The sequence below is a fragment of the Bos taurus genome, chromosome 8 (genome assembly GCF_002263795.3).
Source record: "Bos taurus isolate L1 Dominette 01449 registration number 42190680 breed Hereford chromosome 8, ARS-UCD2.0, whole genome shotgun sequence".
NCBI lineage: Eukaryota > Metazoa > Chordata > Mammalia > Artiodactyla > Bovidae > Bos > Bos taurus.
The window spans coordinates 6,785,536-6,807,894 of NC_037335.1; the positions used below are offsets into that span (position 1 = coordinate 6,785,536).

General features: G+C 38.8%; 1 protein-coding gene across 1 annotated transcript in view; it reads right to left on the minus strand.

The window, feature by feature from the left end:
* Positions 1-2,136: 2,136 nt before the first annotated feature.
* HPGD (15-hydroxyprostaglandin dehydrogenase) overlaps positions 2,137-22,359 on the minus strand; it is a 36,837-nt gene continuing 16,614 nt past the window's right edge. The window contains 3 exon segments of the mRNA NM_001034419.2: positions 2,137-3,865; positions 5,855-6,018; positions 9,171-9,247. Of these exon segments, the coding sequence (NP_001029591.1) occupies positions 3,727-3,865; positions 5,855-6,018; positions 9,171-9,247 (380 nt within the window). The 3' untranslated portion in view covers positions 2,137-3,726.

Sequence of the window (22,359 nt, forward strand, 5' to 3'; positions counted from 1 at the left end):
ATACCTTCTTCATTTTTTCTTTTCCAGTCCACTGGCTGGATTTGAATGACTCGAGTCCTACACGGTGGGGCGACAAGGCAGAAGCAGTCTAATCCACCTCATGGAAACATGCTTACTGAATATCAACACTGGACTCTTGTGTGACCAAAGGAAAACAATTCTATTATGTTAAATCATGAGCTTCGAGGTTTATCTGAATCCGCTGCTACTCATACTAGATAATTATAATGGACACATAGTTCTAAAAATTATTTTGTGGCTATAGGAGCAAATATATATTTATATGTCTCTCCCTGTATATTTCATACACATATGAATTTAAGGACAAACAAAATTTACTTAAATTTATACATTTAGATTTTAGAAAATGGTGCCTGACTAGCATGCAATTACTTCAGGGCAACCTAAATCTAAGAATTTACCAGTTTATCCTTTTAATTTAAACTCAAGAGGTTAAACATAAAAAATGTGATAGGATTTAATAAGGCAGGCAATGTGTTTTAATATCATTGTATCCTTGGGGGCTTCCCTGGTGGCTCAGATGGTAAAGAATCCACCTGCAATGCGGGAGACCTGGGGTCAATTCCTGGGTTGGGAAGATCCCCTGGAAGAGGGCGTGGCAACCCACTCCAATATTCTTTCCTGGAGAATCCCCACAGACAAAGGAGCCTGGCAGGCTGCAGTCCATGGGATCACAAAGAGTCTGACATGACTGAGAAATTAAGCACAGCATAGCACATCCTTCACAGCATCTATACAGTGATGGAAAGACAGTATTTTTTGAGTATAAGATAAAGACAAATGCTTTTATGGATTGGTGATAGGAATTAGTAGTAAATCCATACATCATGCAAGATGACTGCAGGGTCACTAGCTACTGTGGAGCTAGGCCCCAGAACATCGAATCATTATAGTCTTATAGAGTTAGTGATATCTTTGGGCTTCCCTAGTGGCTCAGATGATAAAGAATCTGCCTGAAATGCAGGACACCCAGGTTCTATCCCTGGGTTCCGAAGATCCCCTGGAGGAGGGCATGGCAAACTGCTCCAGTATTCTTGCCTGGAGAATTCCACACCCAGAGGAGCCTGGTGGGCTACAGTACATGGGGTCGCAGAGAGTCAGACACGACTGAGCGACTAACACTTTCACTTTATTCATGGCTCTTAAAAACAACTTTTAGTTGGTGCTAAGTGACAAGCTCAAGTCTATAGCAGGGACAATATCAGGGAAAATATCAAATGTATTTCATGCCTGTCATTTGTCTATTTATTCTCAAATCCATTCCTTTCCACTACACTGCTCAGTTCTGTATCACCAGGGGCTGACCCTGCAAACTACGTGCAAGAAAAAGCTATTCATAAATGATACTTAATTTGTGAAATGCCTTAAATTTTTATTAAATACATACACTGTCAGACCTTTTCAGTGTCCTAAATTTATACACAGGGCAAAATTAAAAATTATCACATAATCACTTCTATTTTAAATGTTACTGCTGCTGCTGCTGCTAAGCCACTTCAGTCGTGTCCGACTCTGTGCGACCCCATAGACAGCAGCCCACCAGGCTCCCCCGTCCCTGGGATTCTCCAGGCAAGAACACTGGTGTGGATTGCCATTTCCTTCTCCAATGCATGAAAGTGAAAAGTGAAAGTGAAGTCGCTCAGTTGTGTCTGACTCTTAGCGACCCCATGGACTGCAGTCTACCAGGCTGCCCATCCGTGGGATTTTCCAGGCAAGAGTCTGGCGTGGGGTGCCATTGCCTTCTCTACAAGTATATAAAATTATGTTTATATGGGACAACTAAGTGTGTGAGACATTTCAGAGTCATTATCCAATCTCTTAATCTTTTTTCAGTACCCATACATTTTTAGTTTTGCTACCTTGGGAGCCCTACTTCACTTACTAAGAAAAATTTGTTCAAAAAATTTATTTACATTAGGGTTTTCACTGAAAAATTCCATTTAAGATTTCACCACTCCCTTCCCTGGAAATTTAATATTTATTTTTCTTAACCAGTATATACAACACCATATAACATTATGATTTATTTAAAGTTGTTTATAGAATAAACATTTTAATGTAAAAATAATCTTAAAAAATAGAACACATTCTTTTCAGTTTTACTCAGTATTTGGGTTTAAATGTCTGCATAGTTTATTGATTTAAAAACAATAATTCAAAGCACAATGTATAGTGAAGGCCACCAGTACAAAGACTTCTCCATAAATTAAAAGCTTAAGCTACAGCTTTGAGCATTACAGTGGAAGACAGAGTAAGATAAATGATATTCCTCATACCTATATCACTAACTGGTTTGTTACCGCCACAAGTTATGAACACGATTGTGCCTAATTGTACAACTTAACTTTTCTTAGATTTTCACTGATGTTCACTTCTTGGTGTTTTTCAAGTATGTGGACATCTAGACAACAGTTCCTCATATTCAATCCACTCCTTAAAAGTGAAGGTAACAGATCTCTATGGCAGAATTAAAACAGAGCCATAATCTGACAACTCACCAATATCTCTAAGAAATCCATACTAATCTCACATGGATGGATTTTGCTCCACCTGGGAGCTTAAGAGCTAGCAGGCAGAATGAGGTACTTTTCAATATTTCTACAAGGAAATGATTGATTTGGAAATCTTGCATGTCATTATTATTAGCATTAATTATTGCTTGCAAATAGCATTACCCGAAGCAGGTGCATTTAATGATCCTGTCTTAAAATACCTGACAGGAAAAATGGCAAAATACCACAGCTATTTTTACCTCTTGTTATTATGGCTTTGAAAACACAAAAACAATCTTCAGTTGAGGCTGTCACAAAATTGGTTTCTTCTCAACATCTCTACATAGAACACTGAGTGACTCATGAAGATTAGAAGAAAAAAAAGTTTTACTAAAAGCAGGCATTTTTGAAATTGGCACAAATAAAGAAGGAATCTGAAAAAAATTACATTTGTATTTCTTTCTTAACAAGTGTGTCTTAAATACAACATTTTAGGAGTACTAACTATGCTTTTTTGCTATAGCTATTAAAAGTTTCATTCCTGAGATTTTTGGAGTCAAAATTTTTAAAGCAAGCACAGAGGAAAAGATGTTTTCACCAGATGGAAGGGTGAACTGTTGATCAACACCCCAGCCAGTTATTTTTTTTTCATTTTTCCATACATTAGCTTTTTCATTTGGGATATATTCATACAATAATTTACTCCTTACCTACTGGGCCCTACATATGCCATGTTCTCAAAGAGCTGAAATAGTCAGCTGAAAGATGGTGCGTAAGTAAAAGTTATTGTTACTAAATATGTGCCATTGTAGGTACCTTCCTTCTCTTAAAGTGTGAACATAGAGACAAAATGAGCTTTTTACATCTGCTTTGACTTAAATAACAATTCAAGTATCTCTTTTAAAATGAAGTTCTGAAGAATTAACATTTATGAATCACAAATTTAAATATATCTTCTGAAAGGCAGAATATTCCTGGAATATCCCTTGTTTAGACTATAAAGATCAAAACCTAGCTTTGGTTCATGTCATATTTTTGATAGTTCCTCATTTTTTAAAGTCTATATACTTAACTAATAATTTAGAGAAAATGAACATCACATGCGTGAAAGGAAGGCTTAAAACAGTAACATTTCACTTAAAAAGCTATATTCAATAGAAGATGGAGTATGTCATTTGTGCTTATTTTCAGTTAAAGCTGACATATAAGATGTTCACTGCATTTTCATGTGAAATGGGGTTGTGTCGTAATCTTGAAAATGAATTCCCTTAGAAGTTGTGATCTTCATAATAGCACCATTCAAAGCATCATCCTCGATGAGTGTTATTAATCCATTGGCAATCATTGAAGGGCTAAATATAAAGGGAAAATCAATATTTTAAAATTAAAGAATAAGCCATAATTGTCACATCACTTTGAGTTATTTTTGAAGTATCTATTACCTTTAACGAATAATTGGGAAATGTATGTAATGCAGCACTGTTACCTGAGTTTTTAATTCAATGAGATATTCACTGAATTATAAATTTCTGTAGATGTCCACACCTAAACTTCTGTTATTTTGATAAGAAGGATTCATAAATTTATCCTTATTATTTACATTGAGTAAATGATTATTTTCCCAACTTTAGCCTACAGAAGAATTTAGGCCTATCAGAAATATTCTTAGAGTAGAAATTTAAAGAATTGTCAGTTTAGTTACTCAGTCGTGTCTGACTCTTTGCCGTCCCATGGACTGCAGAATGCCAGGCCTCCCTGTCCATCACCAACTCCCAGAGCCTACTCAAACTCATGTTCATTGAGTCGGTGATGCCATCCAACCATCTCATCCTCTGTCGTCCCCTTCTCCTCCTGCCTTCAATCTTCCCCAGCATCAGGGTCTTTTCCAATAAGTCAGTTCTTCGCATCAGGTGGCCAAAGTATTGGAGTTTCAGCTTCAGCATCAGTCCTTCCAATGACTATTCAGGACTGATTTCCTTTAGGATGGACTGCTTGGATCTCCTTGCAGTCCAAGGGACTCTCAAGAGTCTTCTCCAACATCACAGTTCAAAAGCATCAATTCTTTGGTGCTCAGCTTTCTTTATAGTCCAAGTCTCACATCCATACATGACTACTGGAAAAACCATAGCCTTGACTAGACGGACCTTTGTTGACAAAGTAATGTCTCTGCTTTTTAATATGCTGTCTAGGTTGGTCAGAGTTCTTCTTCCAAAGAGCAAGTGCCTTTTAATTTCATGGCTGAAGTCACCATCTGCAGTGATTTTGGAGCCCAAGAAAATAAAGTCACTCACTGTTTCCATTGTTTCTCCATCTATTTGCCATTAAGTAATGAGACTGGATGCCATGATCTTCGTTTTCTGAATGTTGAGTTTTAAGCCAACTTTTTCACTCTCCTCTTTCACTTTCATCAAGAGGCTTTTTAGTTCTTCTTCACTTTCTGCCATAAGGTTAGTGTCATCACATATCTGAGGTTATTGATGTTTCTACCAGCAATCTTCATTCCAATTTGTGCTTCATCCAGCCCGGCATTTTTCATGACGTACTCTGCATGTAACTTAAATAAGCAGGGTGACAATATACAGCCTTAGCATACTCCTTTCCTGATTTGGAACCAGTCTGTTGTTCCATGTCCAGTTCTAACTGTTGCTTCTTGACCTGCGTACTGATTTCTCAGGAGGTAGAATTGTAGAAGGAGAAAGAATTTTAGAAGGAGAAAGAATTGTAGCCAACATTTGTTGAATGTCTATTATTTATCTGCTGCTGTTTTAAGTAACTTCCATTTATCAACTTGTTTGTAGACTTTTCAAAGTCCTGTAAGCTTGTTTTACGATCACTCCTATTCTACATGTGGGAAAACTGAAGTACCCAGAGGTTGACGGATAAGTTTGTGGTCGGTGGTGGAGTCAGGATTTGATACCGATGACTCCATCCTGTGAAATGTCAACTGCTTTAACTCAGACATGGTTAGGAAAGTGGTTGAAGTTAGGGGGCCACATGAAATGTCACGAAGGGTATATTTAAACATTGCTTGAATTCAGGCAGATAAGGTATCACTTCTTCGAAAGACAATTAAACATCACCTTTAAAAAAAATACTTCCTTATGGCTAAAGGTATTAATAATGCATTCTCTACATCTAAAAACAAAATTCATGATATATAACTAAAGTCTATTCAGAAACCCAGAAAAAAGTTTTTTTGCAGAGATTTTGCCAAATCAAAACTTTGAAGCTTGCATGAGTTTCTCAGATGTAAAAGCTAATTTTTTTCCCTTTTGATTGCTCATGTTTAGATAGCCCTTTGCTTTGTTATATTAAAGGAAGACAGGTATAGCTTTACTTACTCCAAAATTCCATAGTATTTCATCATATCCTTGATAGGACCCATGTATTCTATATATTTCCCCATGTTTTCTTCTTTTTCAATGGATTTGAGGATGGGCGTATCAACAAAGCCTGGGCAAATTGCGTTCAGTCTCACACCACTGTTCATGAGATTAGCAGCCATCTGTTAATTGGAAGTAGAAGGTTGCAGGTTTCAGGAGTTTCGTAAATGTATCATGTAGGATAAACTGATAATTAAAGCTAGTTAAAAGACTCTGATGTGAAAACCGCTAAACAGCTATCCTTCTAGCTCTATAAAGATGGCTCTGGTAAGGCTGATTTATGGCAGAAAGTAAAGGAATACAAAACTAAAGTGGTAAACTAATTCCCAAAAGGCTCACTTGATTACTTTCTAAAAAATTCAGTATTGTGCACTTCTGAAAATACTTGATTATCTAAAGTACTCTTACCTACTGAACACTGCAGGAAGCTGAAGGTAAGAAGCTAAGGCTCAGGTGGAAAGATGTATCTGTATGACTGAGCCCCTCCACTGTCCACCTGAAACTACCACAACACTGCTAATCAGCTATACCCCACCACACACATAAAAAGCTTAAAATAAAATAAAAAAAGAAGCTAAGGCTTTAGAATTGATATCCCAAGTTTTCTTTGAAATGGGTTGTATTAAAGTATTCTTACTTGCTTAAAAATACATTTAGTGGAAAATTTTAGGACTTTGATTATTCTAAAGACATTTAGTAATTGACACTATCTGGAAGACAATTTTTAAGTATTTTCAGACTAACATCTTTTGGCTTAATTTTCAACCTATAGATTTTATCTGAACTATTTGTAAAACAAAATGTAAGTCGTTTGTAGATTCTTTTTTCTTCCTTGCTAAAATTTACTCTTAAGACCTCAAATCAATACTCACAGCACTTTCAAGTTTATCTGTGGACAAACACAGAGTAGAAAGAAATCTGAGTTGCCTGATGTGGACTAGGGTCAAACAAAACAATGCTCTGCTTTCTCGTTTCAGCTCCTCTACCATAAACACGCATCCTTTTCAGGGTACTTGCCCAGGTTTTTCTCATCTTTATGCTTTTTGTTGGTGATTTTACTATTTGAAATGCTTTCAAGGCATAGTGCTAAAGTGCTGTCTAGTATTTCTAAGTGCAAGAAGGCTGCAATGTGCCTTATGGGAGAAAATACATACATTAGAGGAGCTTTCTTCAGGTGTGAGGTACAAATGCTATTGGCCATGCTGTTAATAATACAATACATATTACACACAATACATATTAAATAAGGTGTCTTTAAATAGAAATAAACTTAATGCTATTGAACAAGACATTGTGACAAGTTCCTTGCAGGAACTTAACCCCAAATTTCCCTTAAAAGCAATAGTTCAGTATCCTCTAATTCAGTGTTTGCAAGTGATTTTACAGAACATAACTAATGAATCATGAGCATCAACTGTACAAGTTCCAGTCTTGTAACTGTAAATGCAACATTTCTGGTCTTTGCTTTGATTTACTTTGCTTCCCTGGTGGCTCAGCAGTAAAGGATCCACCTGCAATGTAGGAGCTGCAGGAGACATGGGTTTGATCCCTGTGTCAGGAAGATCCCCTGCAGGAGGGCATGGCAACCCATGCCAGTTATTCTTGTCTGGAGAATGCCATGGACAGGGGAGCCTGGCGGGCTACAGTACATGGGGTCGCAAAGAGTCTGACACCAGTGAAGCAACTTAGCATGCATGCATGAATGTACTTTGCTTTGTAATGTGTTCATTAAAAGTTGATTTAAAGATTTAAGACTTTGCAAGGTAAAATTTCCAATCAGTTTCAATTAACAGTGTGACAGCTGCTCATCTTCCTTTTTTACTGAACATTTACCATTCACCATCTGCTTTCTCTATGCCTATCATTTCTTGCTATTAATGATTTCCTCGTCATCAGGCCCCTCTCTCTGTCTCAACTAGACTAACCACTGCAGAGGTCTCTCAACTGCTCTTTCGTCTTCTACTTTTGTCCTCTCTCATACATTTTCTTTGTTTTGTCTTTTGGCAGCACCACATGGCTTGAGGGATCTTAGTTCCCTGACCAGGGACTGAACCCTCACCCCTGGCAGTGAGAGTGCAAAATCATAACCACTGGATCACCAGGAAATTCCCATACATTCTCTAAATAGTAGCAAGAATGATCCTCTTCACATGGAAATATAATCTTGTCTCTCCTGTGCAGAAAAGACCCAATGACGGCTATACTTAGAATAAAGTCCAAGTTCATGACTTTGATCCATAAGTCGCCTTTGGTCTGGTTCTTGCTTACACCTCCGATCAATCATCCTTCTACTTTACCCTTGTTCATCAGGCTCCACTTAAGCTGTACATTTGTTTTCAATTATTATAAAAAGGTACATCATACTATCAATGCATGTGGTCAGTTACGGCTAAAATATTTTTCTAAGCTCCTCACACATTTACCCTATATCTCTATGGGGACAGAATCCTTGACAATGCTACCAGGTAAAAGCTAGCCTCACCCCTTTCTCCATCCTCCAGGCTCTGACTCATTTTTACCATATCGTCAAGATAAGTAATGCCTTGAGCATTTAAGGAAGTCTTATAGTTAATGGTTTTTTAATTTGGAGTCAATTTCAAAAATAAAGGCTATCTTTTTGTTTTTTTAATCCTTAAGGATTTTTTCAGTAACCTGTGTTTAGAATCTACTTCATGTTAAAATAATCTACTCTATAGTTGGCCCTTTATGTTACCTGGAAACTATTTTTAATAATAAATAAGGATGAGATGGTTAGCTAGTATCACCAACTCAAAGGACATTAATTTCACTATTTCACTAGTATCACCAACTCAAAGGACATTAATTTCACTATTTCTGGGAAATAGTGAAAGGCCAAGGAAGTCTGGCATGCTGCAGTCCATGGGATCACAGAGAGTCAGATGTGGCTTAGTGACTGAACAACAACACTGAAGTATAATTTACTTTTCTATCTTTAAATGTATCAAAAAAAATTTTAAAGCAAATTTTGTTGTTTTTTTTTTTTTTCATAAAAATGTAAACATACAACACACTCTACCTGCACTTTTTCTGCCCCCTTTTTTTTTTGATCATACCATGCAGCATGTGTGATCTTAGTTCCTTGACCAAAGATTGAACCCATGCCCCCTGCATTGGAAGCGAGGAATCTCAACAACTGGACCACCAGGGAAGTCCCTAAATGTACTGAATTTTAACTCTGCTCCCCTCTACTTTATAGAGCTCATCTGTCACATTTGCCCAGAAAGAGAAAGAGAGATTGTGGCTGTGTTCTCACCGCTGCCGAGCGTGTGAATCCAACTATGCCATGTTTTGAAGCACAATAAACAGGCTGCTGTGCAACAGGCATGAGCCCTGAAACAGAAAAATAAAAACCAAAAATAATTTTATTAAAAAAAAGCAGACAAACCTCAACAATTGCTGTGAAAATAAATAATCTGTGCCTGTTCCATTTTAAGATTAATCTTAGAGAATACTCTAAGGTCATCATTGGACAACTTTGTAAAACTCACTAGTCCTAGCATCGTATACTTCTAGCATGACCTCTGCTCTATTGTTCTGAATTTACAGTTGGTAAGTTACAGCCTAGAGATACAGGCAAGGGTGATATAAAAGTTTATCTGCCTCCCTGACAAAGTCAAGAAAAGTTGACCTTATCTAAAACACCAAAAGAATCATCTTGAAATCCAGTAAGTTATTATCTAATTTTCAGTTTTTAAGCCTGGATTTTAAAAAGTGTATATTCTACATTTTTTAAGGCTGAAGGAATTTAGATAGCTTAAGCAGGATTTGGAGGGTTTTATTTGTCTTCATTTTAAGTTGGTCAGCGTTTCTCTGCCCTGAACTGCCCTGAAAGATGCCTCTAAGTGTTGAAGAAAATTAAAAATTAACTTCTTTTGATTCGGAGGTAGCAGATGCCTAGATCTCATTCCATGACTTAGGAAAAGAAAACCAGAAACAAAAATGTTTGATCCTATTTTATTTCCTTTCATAATTGCATGCTCAACAACAGAATTCAAGCAATTTTACAATTGGCCTAATTTTCCATAGACATGCAATAGTAACTGTTCAAATATATGATTAAATTCACAGTCCAGGAAAAGATAGCATTGTAGCATATATAGTATCTTTTCTCGCCTACCTCCCAGCCCAACAGCACCTCCCACCCAAAGAAACGAAAAAAGAAAAACAAACTTTACTGTAGATATTTGTACTATCAAACATTTTTTTTTGAAAATTTTTTTTCTGTTTTATGGGAGTATAGCCAATTAACAATGTTGTGATAGTTTCAGGAAAACAGTGAAGGGTCTCAGCCATACATATACATGTATCCAGGAGAAGGCAATGGCACCCCACTCCAGTACTCTTGCCTGGAAAATCCCATGGACGGAGGAGCCTGGTAGGCTGCAGTCCATGGGGTCGCTAAGAGTTGGGCACGACTGAGTGACTTCACTTTTACTTTTCATTTTCATGCTTTGGAGAAGGAAATGGCAACCCACTCCAGTGTTCTTGCCTGGAGAATCCCAGGAACGGGGGAGCCTGGTGGGCTGCCGCCTATGGGGTCACACAGAGTCGGACACGACTGAAGTGACTTAGCAGCATTCTTCCCCAAACTCCCCTGGATGGGAGAGGATTTGGAGGGAGACAGTAGGTCCTTGTTAGTTATCAATTTCAAATATAGCAGTATGTACATGTCCATCACAAATTCCCTAACACAGGGAGGCCTGGCATGCTGTGATTCATGGGGTCGCAAAGAGTCGGACACGACTGAGCGACTGAACTGAACTGAACTGAACTGAACTATCCCTTCTCCCATCCTTCCCCCGAGCAACCTTAAGTCCGTGCTCTATGTCTGTGAATCTGTTTTCCAAGTAAGTTCACTTTTATTTCTAATTGTCAATTGTCAATTGTCTATCTCAATCAACAGTGAAACTTAATTACAGCCATTTTTCTATCTTGGCTTTTAACTTCCTGAGCTAACGTGCTCTATCATTTTTAAAATTTGTGCCTTCTCCAAATCAGGAAGCAGTAATCCCTGATTACTATAATGTTATTACTATCAAATATCATGCTAATACTACTAAATGATTCTGCTGAGACGTGCTCACCTCCACCCAGCTAACTAGTCCCAGAACAAGACGGATGGATCATGAGCCGGTTATGCCAAAGTTCAGCGAACCTTAACCACTTCCTGGGTGCCTGCCAGGTCTCAATTTATGAAGTATGTTTGCTCAAGAGCAGTTTAAATCCCTGGGATGGTAGATCACACAGAGTGCATCCACCCAGTGATCTCAAAGCATGGAACATGTGGTTCTCCTTTTCGTTTTGTTTTTGTTCAGTAACATGTGCAAGTTAATTAAGGTCTTCAGTGTCAGTCAACAAGAAAGAATTAATGATTCTTTCACAGATGTATTAGGCATACAGGTGTATTAAGAGATCAAGATAAAGCAAATAAACAGGTACAGTCAGACACTTCTGCTTCTTGTTCTTGTAAGTTAGTTACTGTTCTACCGTCTCCCTCAATGTTTATGAGGCCAAGGCAATGGTTGAAGGTGGTGTTCACAGACAGCAGGAAATGCAGAGTGAACCTGAATCAGAGATGAGCTAGTTGACAGCCACAAAACCCAGAAGGACTCTGTTCACAGATGTTGTCAAAGATGAAGGTGGAGTGAATTTCTGTTACATATGTGGGAGCAGTGAACTTCCGAACCCAAACTAGTTTTAAGTGTCACAGCAGTGAAGGAGTTCTAATATTGTTGTGTTGCTTCTAAGGAGCAAGCTGCGAAACGCACTTTGCTTTAAAGGTATATTGGAGATGCAATCAGAATTTGTCTGCATCTTTGAAGTGGCGCTTGGTCTTGTAACTCTCCTAGCATTCCAGTGATATTTTCACTGTGATCCTGCGAAATGTTTCCTCTTGCTCTGCTTTCACTTTCTGGTATTAGATCAAAGGCTGCATAAATCCTTTTCAGACATTCAAAAACCAAACATCCTTTTAAGATATTTTTACAGCTTGGTGGTATAACTGGCATAAAATAAACTGCACATATTTAAAGTGTGTGGTTTGATAAGTTTTGACATATGTCGACACCCACGAAACCATGACCACAATCAAGATAGGAACACAAACATCCCCCAAAAGTTTCCTTGTGCGTACTCTGTCATCCCTTCCTTCTGCCTTTCCCTCCCCTCTAAGCAACCACTGATCTGTTCTGCGTCACTATAGATTAGAAGTTTATATAAATATAAGCACACAATGTAAACTTTTCTATCTGGATTCTTTCAGGATAATTCTTATGGGATTCATCCCATGTTGTAATGTCTATCAATAGCTCATTTCTCTTTCTTTCTTTTTCTGAATAGTATTACACTGTAAGGGTATACCTATCAATTGCGTATACCTTGCTCTTATGATAGATATATTCAGTTCGGAGGATGATAAAAGAAAGAAAATTCTATTTTTCAATTATTTTATTTAGGCAAGTTGTAGTTAACTTAGTTAAATAGTTTTTCTTTATCTCCCACTACATGCAGATTTTAACTATTGCTTTTTACGTTTCGAACAGCTAAAGATCCTACAGGGTTTTGTCCCCAGCTTGCCAACTGACTTTCAATGTTGACATTTGCTCTTTCTCCCTCAGTTTGCTGCTTTGGAAAGGAAGGCTAAAGGGAGAGAGAAAAGTGTTGTGTTTTTTTTTTTTTTGACAATGACTTTAACTGAGGTTGAAATGTTTCAGAAATCCAACATTTTCTCTTGGATCTCACGATCCAAGTATAAACATTATTTCTTTTGCAGTCAACTTCAGTGTTGGTTAACCATACTCTGTTACTGACCTTAGACTCACAGCACTAACATATACTCATATATGGTTTCTACATGCTTCACATAAAAATCTGTTCTGAGGCTAGAAATAAGGGTCAGCACAGAGAATTGTTCAGGGTGTGTCCAATATGACTCTGGGATCACCACTCACATGGTAGTTTGTAGAAATTGTGCCCCACAGAGTTCCTGCAGTTTATAACCTGCACAACCATGCATGGAAGCCCTCTGTGGTAGAGGAAGATGAACCAGTGGAGGTAGGAAGAAAACAAGTTAAGCATCGTGTCATAGAAATTAAAGATGGAAATATTTTAAGAAGCCTATATGGATTACTTTTATCAAGTGCAGAATCGAAAGAGAATCACTTTTCTTTGAGATATTAACAAGTCTCAAAATCTCTCATCTAAAAATTGTAGCTGTCACCCAAAAGTAAATAAAAATAAAAAACTGGTGCCAAAAAATCCATGATGAACAACAACAAAAAATCAAACTTAAAAAAATAAATAAAAATAGTAGCCCTCTTGGTTTCACCTCTCTCCAGCTACCTCTGCGTAGCTCCATAGTTCACCCTAATCAGGCTTTCATCTGACCAATCCAGTCAAACAGATCTTGTGGAGGTTGCCAGTGACCTATGTCTGCTAAGGCTAAGCCTTCATCTTCCTGGACACTTTCCTCAGCAGCAACCAACACAGTGAATTAAGCTCTCCTCAAAACACTTCCCTCCTTTCGCTGGTGTCCTTCTGCCTCACGCTTGCTAGCAGTTCCTCCTCCTCCTCAACCAGACCCAGGAATAGGCTGGAGGACCCAAGAGCTGACCTTGGCCCTCTCTGCCTTTTAAAATAATTTTTTTTATTTATTTATTTTTGGCTGCCTTGGGTCTTCCTTGCTGCGTGGGCTTTCTCTAGACTCAGAGAGTGGGAGCCACCGTCTAGTGTACAGGCTTCTCACTGCAGTATCTTCTCTTGTTGCAGAAATTGGATCTAGGTGCATGAGCTCTATGGTTGCAGCTCCTGGGCTCTAGAGCATGGCTCAAAAGTTGTGGTGCACAGCTTAGTTGCTCCAAGGCATGTGGGATTCTTCCTAGACCAGAGGTCAAACCCATGTGCCTGCATTGGCAGGAAGATGCTTTACCACTCACTGAGCTACCAAGGAAGTCCCTCTCTTTCTATGCACACTTTTCCCCTATGTGACTTTATCCACTCTTGTGGATGAAATTCATTCTCTCAATGTCTCTTTCATTCTCCCTCTCTCACACAAACACACATGATTTTTAAATTTAAATTCCACATTTCCAGCCAGGATCTCTTCCTCTGTCTCGAGACTTCCCATTAGTTTTCTTCCCTTAAAACACAGTGTGTGCTAATTCAAAAGCTTTTATAGGAGTGAATTCATTTTAGAAATATGTGTTTGGTACCAATTAGGTGCCAAATAGAATGAAAACATGTTTTAAATTGTTAGTTATAAATGTATAAAAACAAGGGAAGGATCACCATTTGACCAGAATGTCGTCTCTTATATTATTTAACCATTTAAAAATGTCCTTTTAATTGAATTTGTTGAGAGGAATTACAGGAGTTTGGATCTGGGGTGCCAGAGTAGCTGATCTCAAATCCTGAATCCACCACAGTGAGCTCTACCTTTGGAGGGGTTACTTCTGGATACTGTGGTGTTTTCCTTGTGTGAACTTGAGGAGTAATAGTAGCCATTGTGAGTCCTAAATGAGCTAATTTACACAAAATACTTAAAACTGTGCGTACCACGTAAGAAGTTCTACCTACCATTTGCCGTTATTTTTCTATAAATGCAAATAAAATTTTAAGATGAAACATCTCAAAGTCTTGTTTTATTAATTAGTTTACCTGTTTCTCCACAGTGCACCTTTTTATGAAAATGTATCTTTTACACTAAAATGCCACAAATCTGGTACAGGATCCTAACTGGATTTGGTTTCTGACCCTTGGCCAACTGTGGACTGTTGCGAATCCTAATTCAAAAGTCTTTACAGAGTGCCTTCATTTAAGAACTATGTATTCTCAGTAACTTTAAATACAAAGGATAATGAAGTAGTATTTCAAATATGCTCTGTTGAAATGCGTAAACCAAACCGGAGGGCCCCTTGTGCAGGGGTAGGGTAGAACTTTGATATTCAACCAGCCAGATGACCCCATCTGACTTCACAGGGAGTTCTGCCAGTATAATGACTGCAGGCGCAGTTGCTGGAATGAATTTAGATATTTTAAAATCTTGCAAATTAATTCCCATATGCACAGAGAGATTCTTTTGTCTTCATGTTAAAGGATTTAAGAATAACAAAACAAGGATTGTGACCAGGAGAGAACAGTCTCTAAAGAAATGTCATTTTGTTGGACGTTGTGGGGAATCCTCAATTGTGCTTAAAAATAGATGTCTTAAATTATAAAAAAGTTAGGAAGAAACTTTTAATGCTTATTTATTCTAGGCCCAGCACTGTGCAAGTTTACTTAAAGAACTGCAAAATGGCTCTCTCCAAAATAGAACACGTCTAATTAGTAGCAGGCTTATGTCTGTCATAACTGAGATTAAGAAAAATAACATCAACAAAGCAAGACAATCTATCCATGAAACAGAGAAATATTTTCTACAACCGCTCAGGATAATAACACCAAATGACACAAACTGATGGAATAACGATCAAAAAATGTTTAAATACTTGGAAATTAAACATGCAGTTACAGAATAAAGTCATTCATAAAGATAAAATATCATTTCCATTTCCACATTAGTTCTTCTACCTTTAACATTCTTTCTACCCATATTTACAAAAGATAGCTTCAATATCTACATTTCACGGAGAGTACAAAGCTCAAAAGCACCATTTCACTGGTGCAAAAAACTGAAATATGCTCAGATGGCAATTGTACTGAATCCATGAACATACTTGCTTTTAAGTGGATAGAAACCATGTAAAATAAACTATACAGAAGTGTTAAAGGAATTCGACTTAGGAAAGTAAATTCAGAGTCTAAACATACTGATGTCTTTGCATGATAAACTTTGGGCTCAGCAGCTAACTCTTCACATTTTCTACCCATCTCACAGTGTCTACCTATCTCTCTGCATTTGACCACCACTTCTCTAATAGAAGGGGAAGCGAGAACTAGTGAGAATGCATTTATCTATGTTTATGCAGAAAGCTAACTGAAGTAACTGGTGGATGTCTTCATTATATGATCTTTCACACAGTAGAACACCTTATCTGATGCTGCTATTTCCCCCTCAGTCTCATGCCTGCCATTAACAAATCATGCTTTGAAATGTGCCATGACATAAAAAGTGGCATAAATTTTCACAAAATGACTACATCTTCATAATAAAAATCTTTCCAAAAGGTAACTTCAGTAGCACTTTCCAGGGATTGTTAATTCTCAGAAAGTTGCCCCTAATATCCCATCAAAATGCCCCTTCCTAAAAGTTCAGTTATTGCCTATGCTGGGTTTAGAGGAAACCAAGATGAGCTTTTTAAGCCACTCGAAGAATGTCCCTGTGCAAACTTGGGGGCCAAGGACTGGCATCATAATTGCAGGACCCGCCCCAGAGTAGAATTTACCTCTAAACAAAGGTAATATCTTTCATATTGAATTCTGAAAGACTATTCATTTCCTTAACAGTCTTCCCCACCCCCAACACACTTGCTGCTGCTGCTGCTAAGTCACTTCAGTCATGTCTGACTCTGTGCGACCCCATAGACGGCAGCCCACCAGGCTCCCCGGTCCCTGAGATTCTCCAGGCAAGAACGCTGGAGTGGGTTGCTATTTCCTTCTCCAATGCATGAAAGTGAAAAGTGAAAGTGAAGTCACTCAGTCATGTCCAACTCTTCGCGACCTCATGGACTGCAGCCTACAAGGCTCCTCTGTCCATGGGATTTTCCAGGCAAGAGTACTGGAGTGGGGTGCCATTGCCTTCTCCGCCCAACACGGCTAGGAAATGCTAAATTTTTCATCCATTTCTCAAAGGCCAATATATAAATATTTGACCTTTCCTACTGACTCATTCTAGTGTGTGTCTTCTTAATAATTTTAAGTCATAAGACAGCAAAATGGCACCATGAAGATGTTCTTTGGTACTAAAGGAGGGAGGTGGCTCTTTGGATCAATGAAGATCCAGATAATGCAGAGTCATCCATTGTACAAGATACACTAAAATCGTTGTTGTTCAGTCTCTAAGTCGTGTCCAATTCTGCAATTCCAAGGACTGCAGCATGCCAAGCTTCTTTGTCCTTCACTGTCTCCCTAAGTTTGCTCAAACTCATGTCCATTGCTTTCTTTACTAATTCTCACCACTTTAACCAAGTTATGCAACTTGTTCAAGATGAGTTGTTCAACTATAAATTGTAGATAATTAAACAGGCTTCTATTGTAGGGAACTGTGAAAGTTAAATGTGACATTGTACAGCCAATGGTTTATCACAATGCCCGGCATTTGTGGATATGACAGGAACTTGGCATTTGCTAAATATGTTAGTTCCCCTTCTTTAAAGCAAGAAGAGTTACAGAGGGTTGTACCATGTGATAACCTGAAATTTCTGGTCTGTTGTGACATTGCAGCCCAAATGCTTCTCTTCAGGCCATGTGAATCTTAAAGACTTTCACTGCTTATTATGTTTCTGCTTCATCTATGCCATGATAACTAATGGGTTGGCCAAAAAAGTTTATTTGGGTTTTTCCATAAGACGTAACAGAAAAACCCAAATGAACTTTTTTGGCCAGCCCAATATTTAGTGCTACATACTTACAAGAGACACTGACATATAGCTCCTGGGGTATAAAGCTTGCTTTCATACCCCAATACCTTTCTGTAGATGTTCAACACGTTTGGTTAACTTGAATATGTTATTTAAAGTGGTAACCTTAGCACTTTTACTGTAACACAACAAATTATATTGTTCTAGATATGACATGGAAGAAAAGTTATGACCAACCTAGATAGCATATTGAAAAGCAGAGACATTACTTTGTCAACAAAGGTCCGTCTAGTCAAGGCTATGGTTTTTCCTGTGGTCATGTATGGATGTGAGAGTTGGACTGTGAAGAAGGCTGAACACCGAAGAATTGATGCTTTTGAACTGTGGTGTTGGAGAAGACTCTTGAGAGTCCCTTGGACTGCAAGGAGATCCAATCAGTCCATTCTGAAGGAGATCAGCCCTGGGTATTCTTTGGAAGGAATGATGCTAAAGCTGAAACTCCAGTACTTTGTGCACCTCATGCGAAGAGTTGACTCATTGGCAAAGACTCTGATGCTGGGAGGGATTGGGGGCAGGAGGAGAAGGGGACGACAGAGGATGAGATGGCTGGATGACATCACTGACTCGATGGATGTGAGTCTCACATGAGTCTGAGTGAACTCCGGGAGTTGGTGATGGACCGGGAGGCCTGGTGTGCTGCGATTCATGGGGTCGCAAAGAGTCGGACATGACTGAGCGACTGAACTGAACTGAGATATGACATAACTCAAATGGGTATGTCACTGGGCTAGTATTTAGCTACAAAAATTCTAAGATATCCAAATATTTTCACAGGACTCTTAATGTTTTCAATTCAGTGATATGACCTTCATAGTGTCACTCACAAAATGCCACTGAGTGCCTTATTTCTGAAGCACATAGATCACCTGCAGCAAACACCAAGACTGTGGTAGCTGAGTAGCTGGGAGCAGGTTTGGTGGGCTGATTCCTTTTCCTATGATGACTTCTCTTTTCCCACTATTTGAGTAACTAAGTATAAAGAAGCATACTTGACTCCTATTGGATGTCTTGGGCTTCCCAGACGGCTTATTAGTAAAGACCCACCTCCCAGTGCAGGAGGCATGAGTTTGATCCCTGGGTTGGGAAGATCCTCTGGAGGAAGAAATGGCAACCCACTCCAGTATTCTTGCCTGGAGACTCCCATGGACAGAGAAGCCTGGCGGGCTACAGTCCACAGGGTCACAAAGAGTCAGACACAACTGAGCACTCACGCACACATATATGGGATGTCTTATGGGAGCAGAGCTGTTTGATTACCTGCATTAAACCAGACTTTGCTCTTCTCTGATGTTCAACTTTTCTTGCTTAATAATTAAGGATGAATGTGGCAAACTGAGTGCAGGTTTATATATTAGATTTATAGATGAAAGCTCATACAGAAGAGTCTATGTGGTTAACAGAGATTGGAACAACTTCCCTGGCTCCAGACTGGAGACACCTTTCCCTCAACACAGCAAAGAATCACTCTCTACTGTAACTACTCCTCTGTTTGTTAAACTTATTAATTGCATCTGATATTCTGTCTGCGTCAGTGGTCATTACTCATTAACTCCTCTGCCCAAACCAGTGTGTCAACTTGAGGTTTTACTATGACACTAAATGATTCCACTGGATCTGGACACGAGATCATGGGATGGACTCTGGTTGGACTGAATAGTACCCATTATTCCTTCAACAGAGAGAGCAGTAGGGGAAAGAGGAAAGGTCTATAGGGAAGGAACATCTGGAAAACACAGGAAGCAAGCACTAGAACTACTTTTCCTATGATTTCATTTGTCAGTTATATCTCATATAAGCTGAGAAGTAAAAACAAACAAACAAACAAAACTTTGACTCTGGTAATTCTCAAAGACTTTTTTGGTCAGCTGACGTCTGCCAACATGCTCTGACTTCAAGGGCACAAAATTTTTGATACTAATTCTGAGGAAAGTGTGAAGATGTGAGACAGCTACAATTTATTCTCTGCTATACTATTACAAAATCTTGTATTTTTATCAAACTGATTTCATTAAGGGAAGATCAGAGGCTCATAATGAGTGGATAAAACACAAAACAGTACATTTTTATTCTTTCTGAGATGAGAGAACCTCAGTGTCAAAGCCAAGGGTCAGAGGAGGGCTAGCAGGGGTTGCCCAGATGGGTCAGAGGCAACAAGGAAATGGTGTTAGATGTTGCAGGTATGGAAGATGGGCATTATGAAGGTACCCAGACAAGTGTAATGGACAGAGATGAACTAATGAACCATCACCAGTGGAATTACCCTGCTTATCGGGAGGAATAACAGAGGGAGAATCATTTTGGATTGCTCTGATTTTCACTAGATTGTAAGAGTATCAGAAAGTAACTCAAAGGCAGAATGGTATCCTCATTGAATTTCCATCCATTCATTGCTTTGTCTACATGACTAGCAAAAGATTCACACATGCTTCCCAATATTAACTCTGGGATAATGAATAAGAGTTCATTAACACTCAGGATAAGAAGTGTGACAAACCAAGCTTTTAGCCAAGAAAGGCGAGTGGACATCTAAATTGCTCTTCTGTTTGGCATGTTTTGACTTGTGACATTGGTAATCTCCCCACATGGTTCCAGGGCTTTACTCTGTGTGTGTCAAACAGGGCAAAAGCTTAAGCTTTCACTGAAGGTTGAGTAAGTAGTCCTGAGATTAAAATAGTGCCCAGGAGTCCTGAATATACTGGGACATCACACTGGCTTAATTAAGCTACAGGACTTCAGTTTCTCTTTCTTTATAGTTAGGCTAAGAGAGACATGGAAACAGACACAGATTTAACAAACTTATAGACAGAAGAGATAGAAAATCTTGCGGTTAAGGCATAGGGGATCTCCTATCAGGCTGCTATTATGAGAATTCCAACTCCCAAGCTTCCTTGCATGTAAGATTGTGCAAGATACTTATTATGCTCTCCAGACTAGGCTCCCTTATCTTCAAGATGGAGATTATAGAAACTACTGCACAGGGCTGTTGAGAGAATTAAATGAGATAAGGACTTCCCTAGTGGCTTAGTCAGTAGAGAATCCACCTGCAATGTGGGAGACCTAGGTTCGATCCCTGGGTTGGGAAGATCCCCTGGAGAAGGGCATGGTAACCCATTCCAGTATGCTTGCCTGGAGAATCCCGATGGACAGAGGAGCCTGGTGGGCTACCATCCATGGAGTCACAAAGAGTCGGACACGACTGAGTGACTAAGCACAGCACAAGGTGTCCATAGTATTTAGAAGAGTATCCTGTAAATGGTGAGTGCTCAGTTAAAGTTAATTGCTGTTATATGTTTAAATAATTTCATTGGATAAGAGGCAGTACTACATTGCATTTCTCTACTCATGCTCTTGGGGGAAATTGAGCCTCTTCTGCTACAGAATCTCTCCCAGAGAATCCTATATTGTTCAACACTGAGGGCTTCTAGTCCTCTTGAGACTGAAATCAGTGCCTCCAATGATACAAGGTCAAGGGTCTCCCACTATATGGCATTCATGGTTCTCAAAGTGTTACTAGACCTCTTAACTTTAAGAAGGAATTCATGGAATTACCTTTTGATTGCCACCATAGGTTCTTTCCACGTTTATATTTTAATAAACTATTAAACATTTTTCTTAATTCTCCAATCATTTATATATTTTTCTTAGGATTTTATTTCAAAGGTGTATAGATTTAGCCTTGACAATTTCCCTTTAGGATTCCAGTCTCTGAGAATCTAAACTTCAGCCCTCTCTAGGATCAAACATGTCTTTTAAGTACTTCCCATGCTTTCACCTTTTTCTTGGACTTGAAATATTATAATTTGTAAGTAGATGTCACATTAGGAAAACTAACCAGATTACCCTGAACAGTTTATATAACTATATCTATAATAACTCCAGAGATGTCATTTTTGTCTTGAAGCAACACAGAAAATGAAATGCTAGTTTATTTTTGAGAACCTCTAAAGAAGGAGATGTCTACATTTCTACTTGGGTGAAGTTCACAGTGGTTTAAGCACTATCTGACAATGATTCCCAATGGAATGAGAAAAACGCAGAGCCTCAGACAGGTATGTGATCACAGGCACCTCTAATGCTGATGCTTGCAATGGTACTAGAGCTGAGAGGTGGAGAACAGGAAGTGGGCACACTGTTCTGCCATTACCACAATAACTGAATCCAACCTGATGACTGAAGAAAGTCTCGTTTTTGGACAGATAGTTTAGACTTGGTGTCCATATTGGTCAGGTTTCTAAAATTTCATGACTCCACTTGAACTATTCAAGAACCATTCATGATGATTTTCCTAGAATTTTCAAAGTGAAGTCTTTTGCTCCAAAAGTTCCTGCCAAAAGGATTATAGCTGCTGCTGTGCTGTGCTGAGTTGTGCTCGACTCTTTGTAATCCCATGGACTGTAGCCTACCCAGGCTCCTTTGTCCATGGAATTCTCCAGGCAATAATATTGGAGTGGGTTGCCATTTCTTATTCCAGGGTATCTTCCCAACCCAGGGATCAAACCTGCATCTCTAGTGTTTCCTGCATTGGCAGTGGGTTCTTTACCACTGTGCCACCTGGGAAACCCTAATGGTTTATGGCTTATACCAAGTAAAATGATATCAGCTGATCGCAAGTCACATAGCCCTGAATAAAACACAATTTGAATGGCATATTGTGGAAAGAATGATCAGCTCTCTGCTGATGTCCACCCTTAGGCACACAACTCGCTTGCATTTCCTAGACTCCCAGCTTCAGCCAGCCTGGTTTCCCAAAAGGCTGCATACAGAAAAGGTTTCCTGCAGCGAGCATCTTGCCCTAGGTTGATCCAGGAGTGAGGAATAAGTTTGTGCTATATTTAAGCCACTACCCATTTGGGTCTATTTATGAAA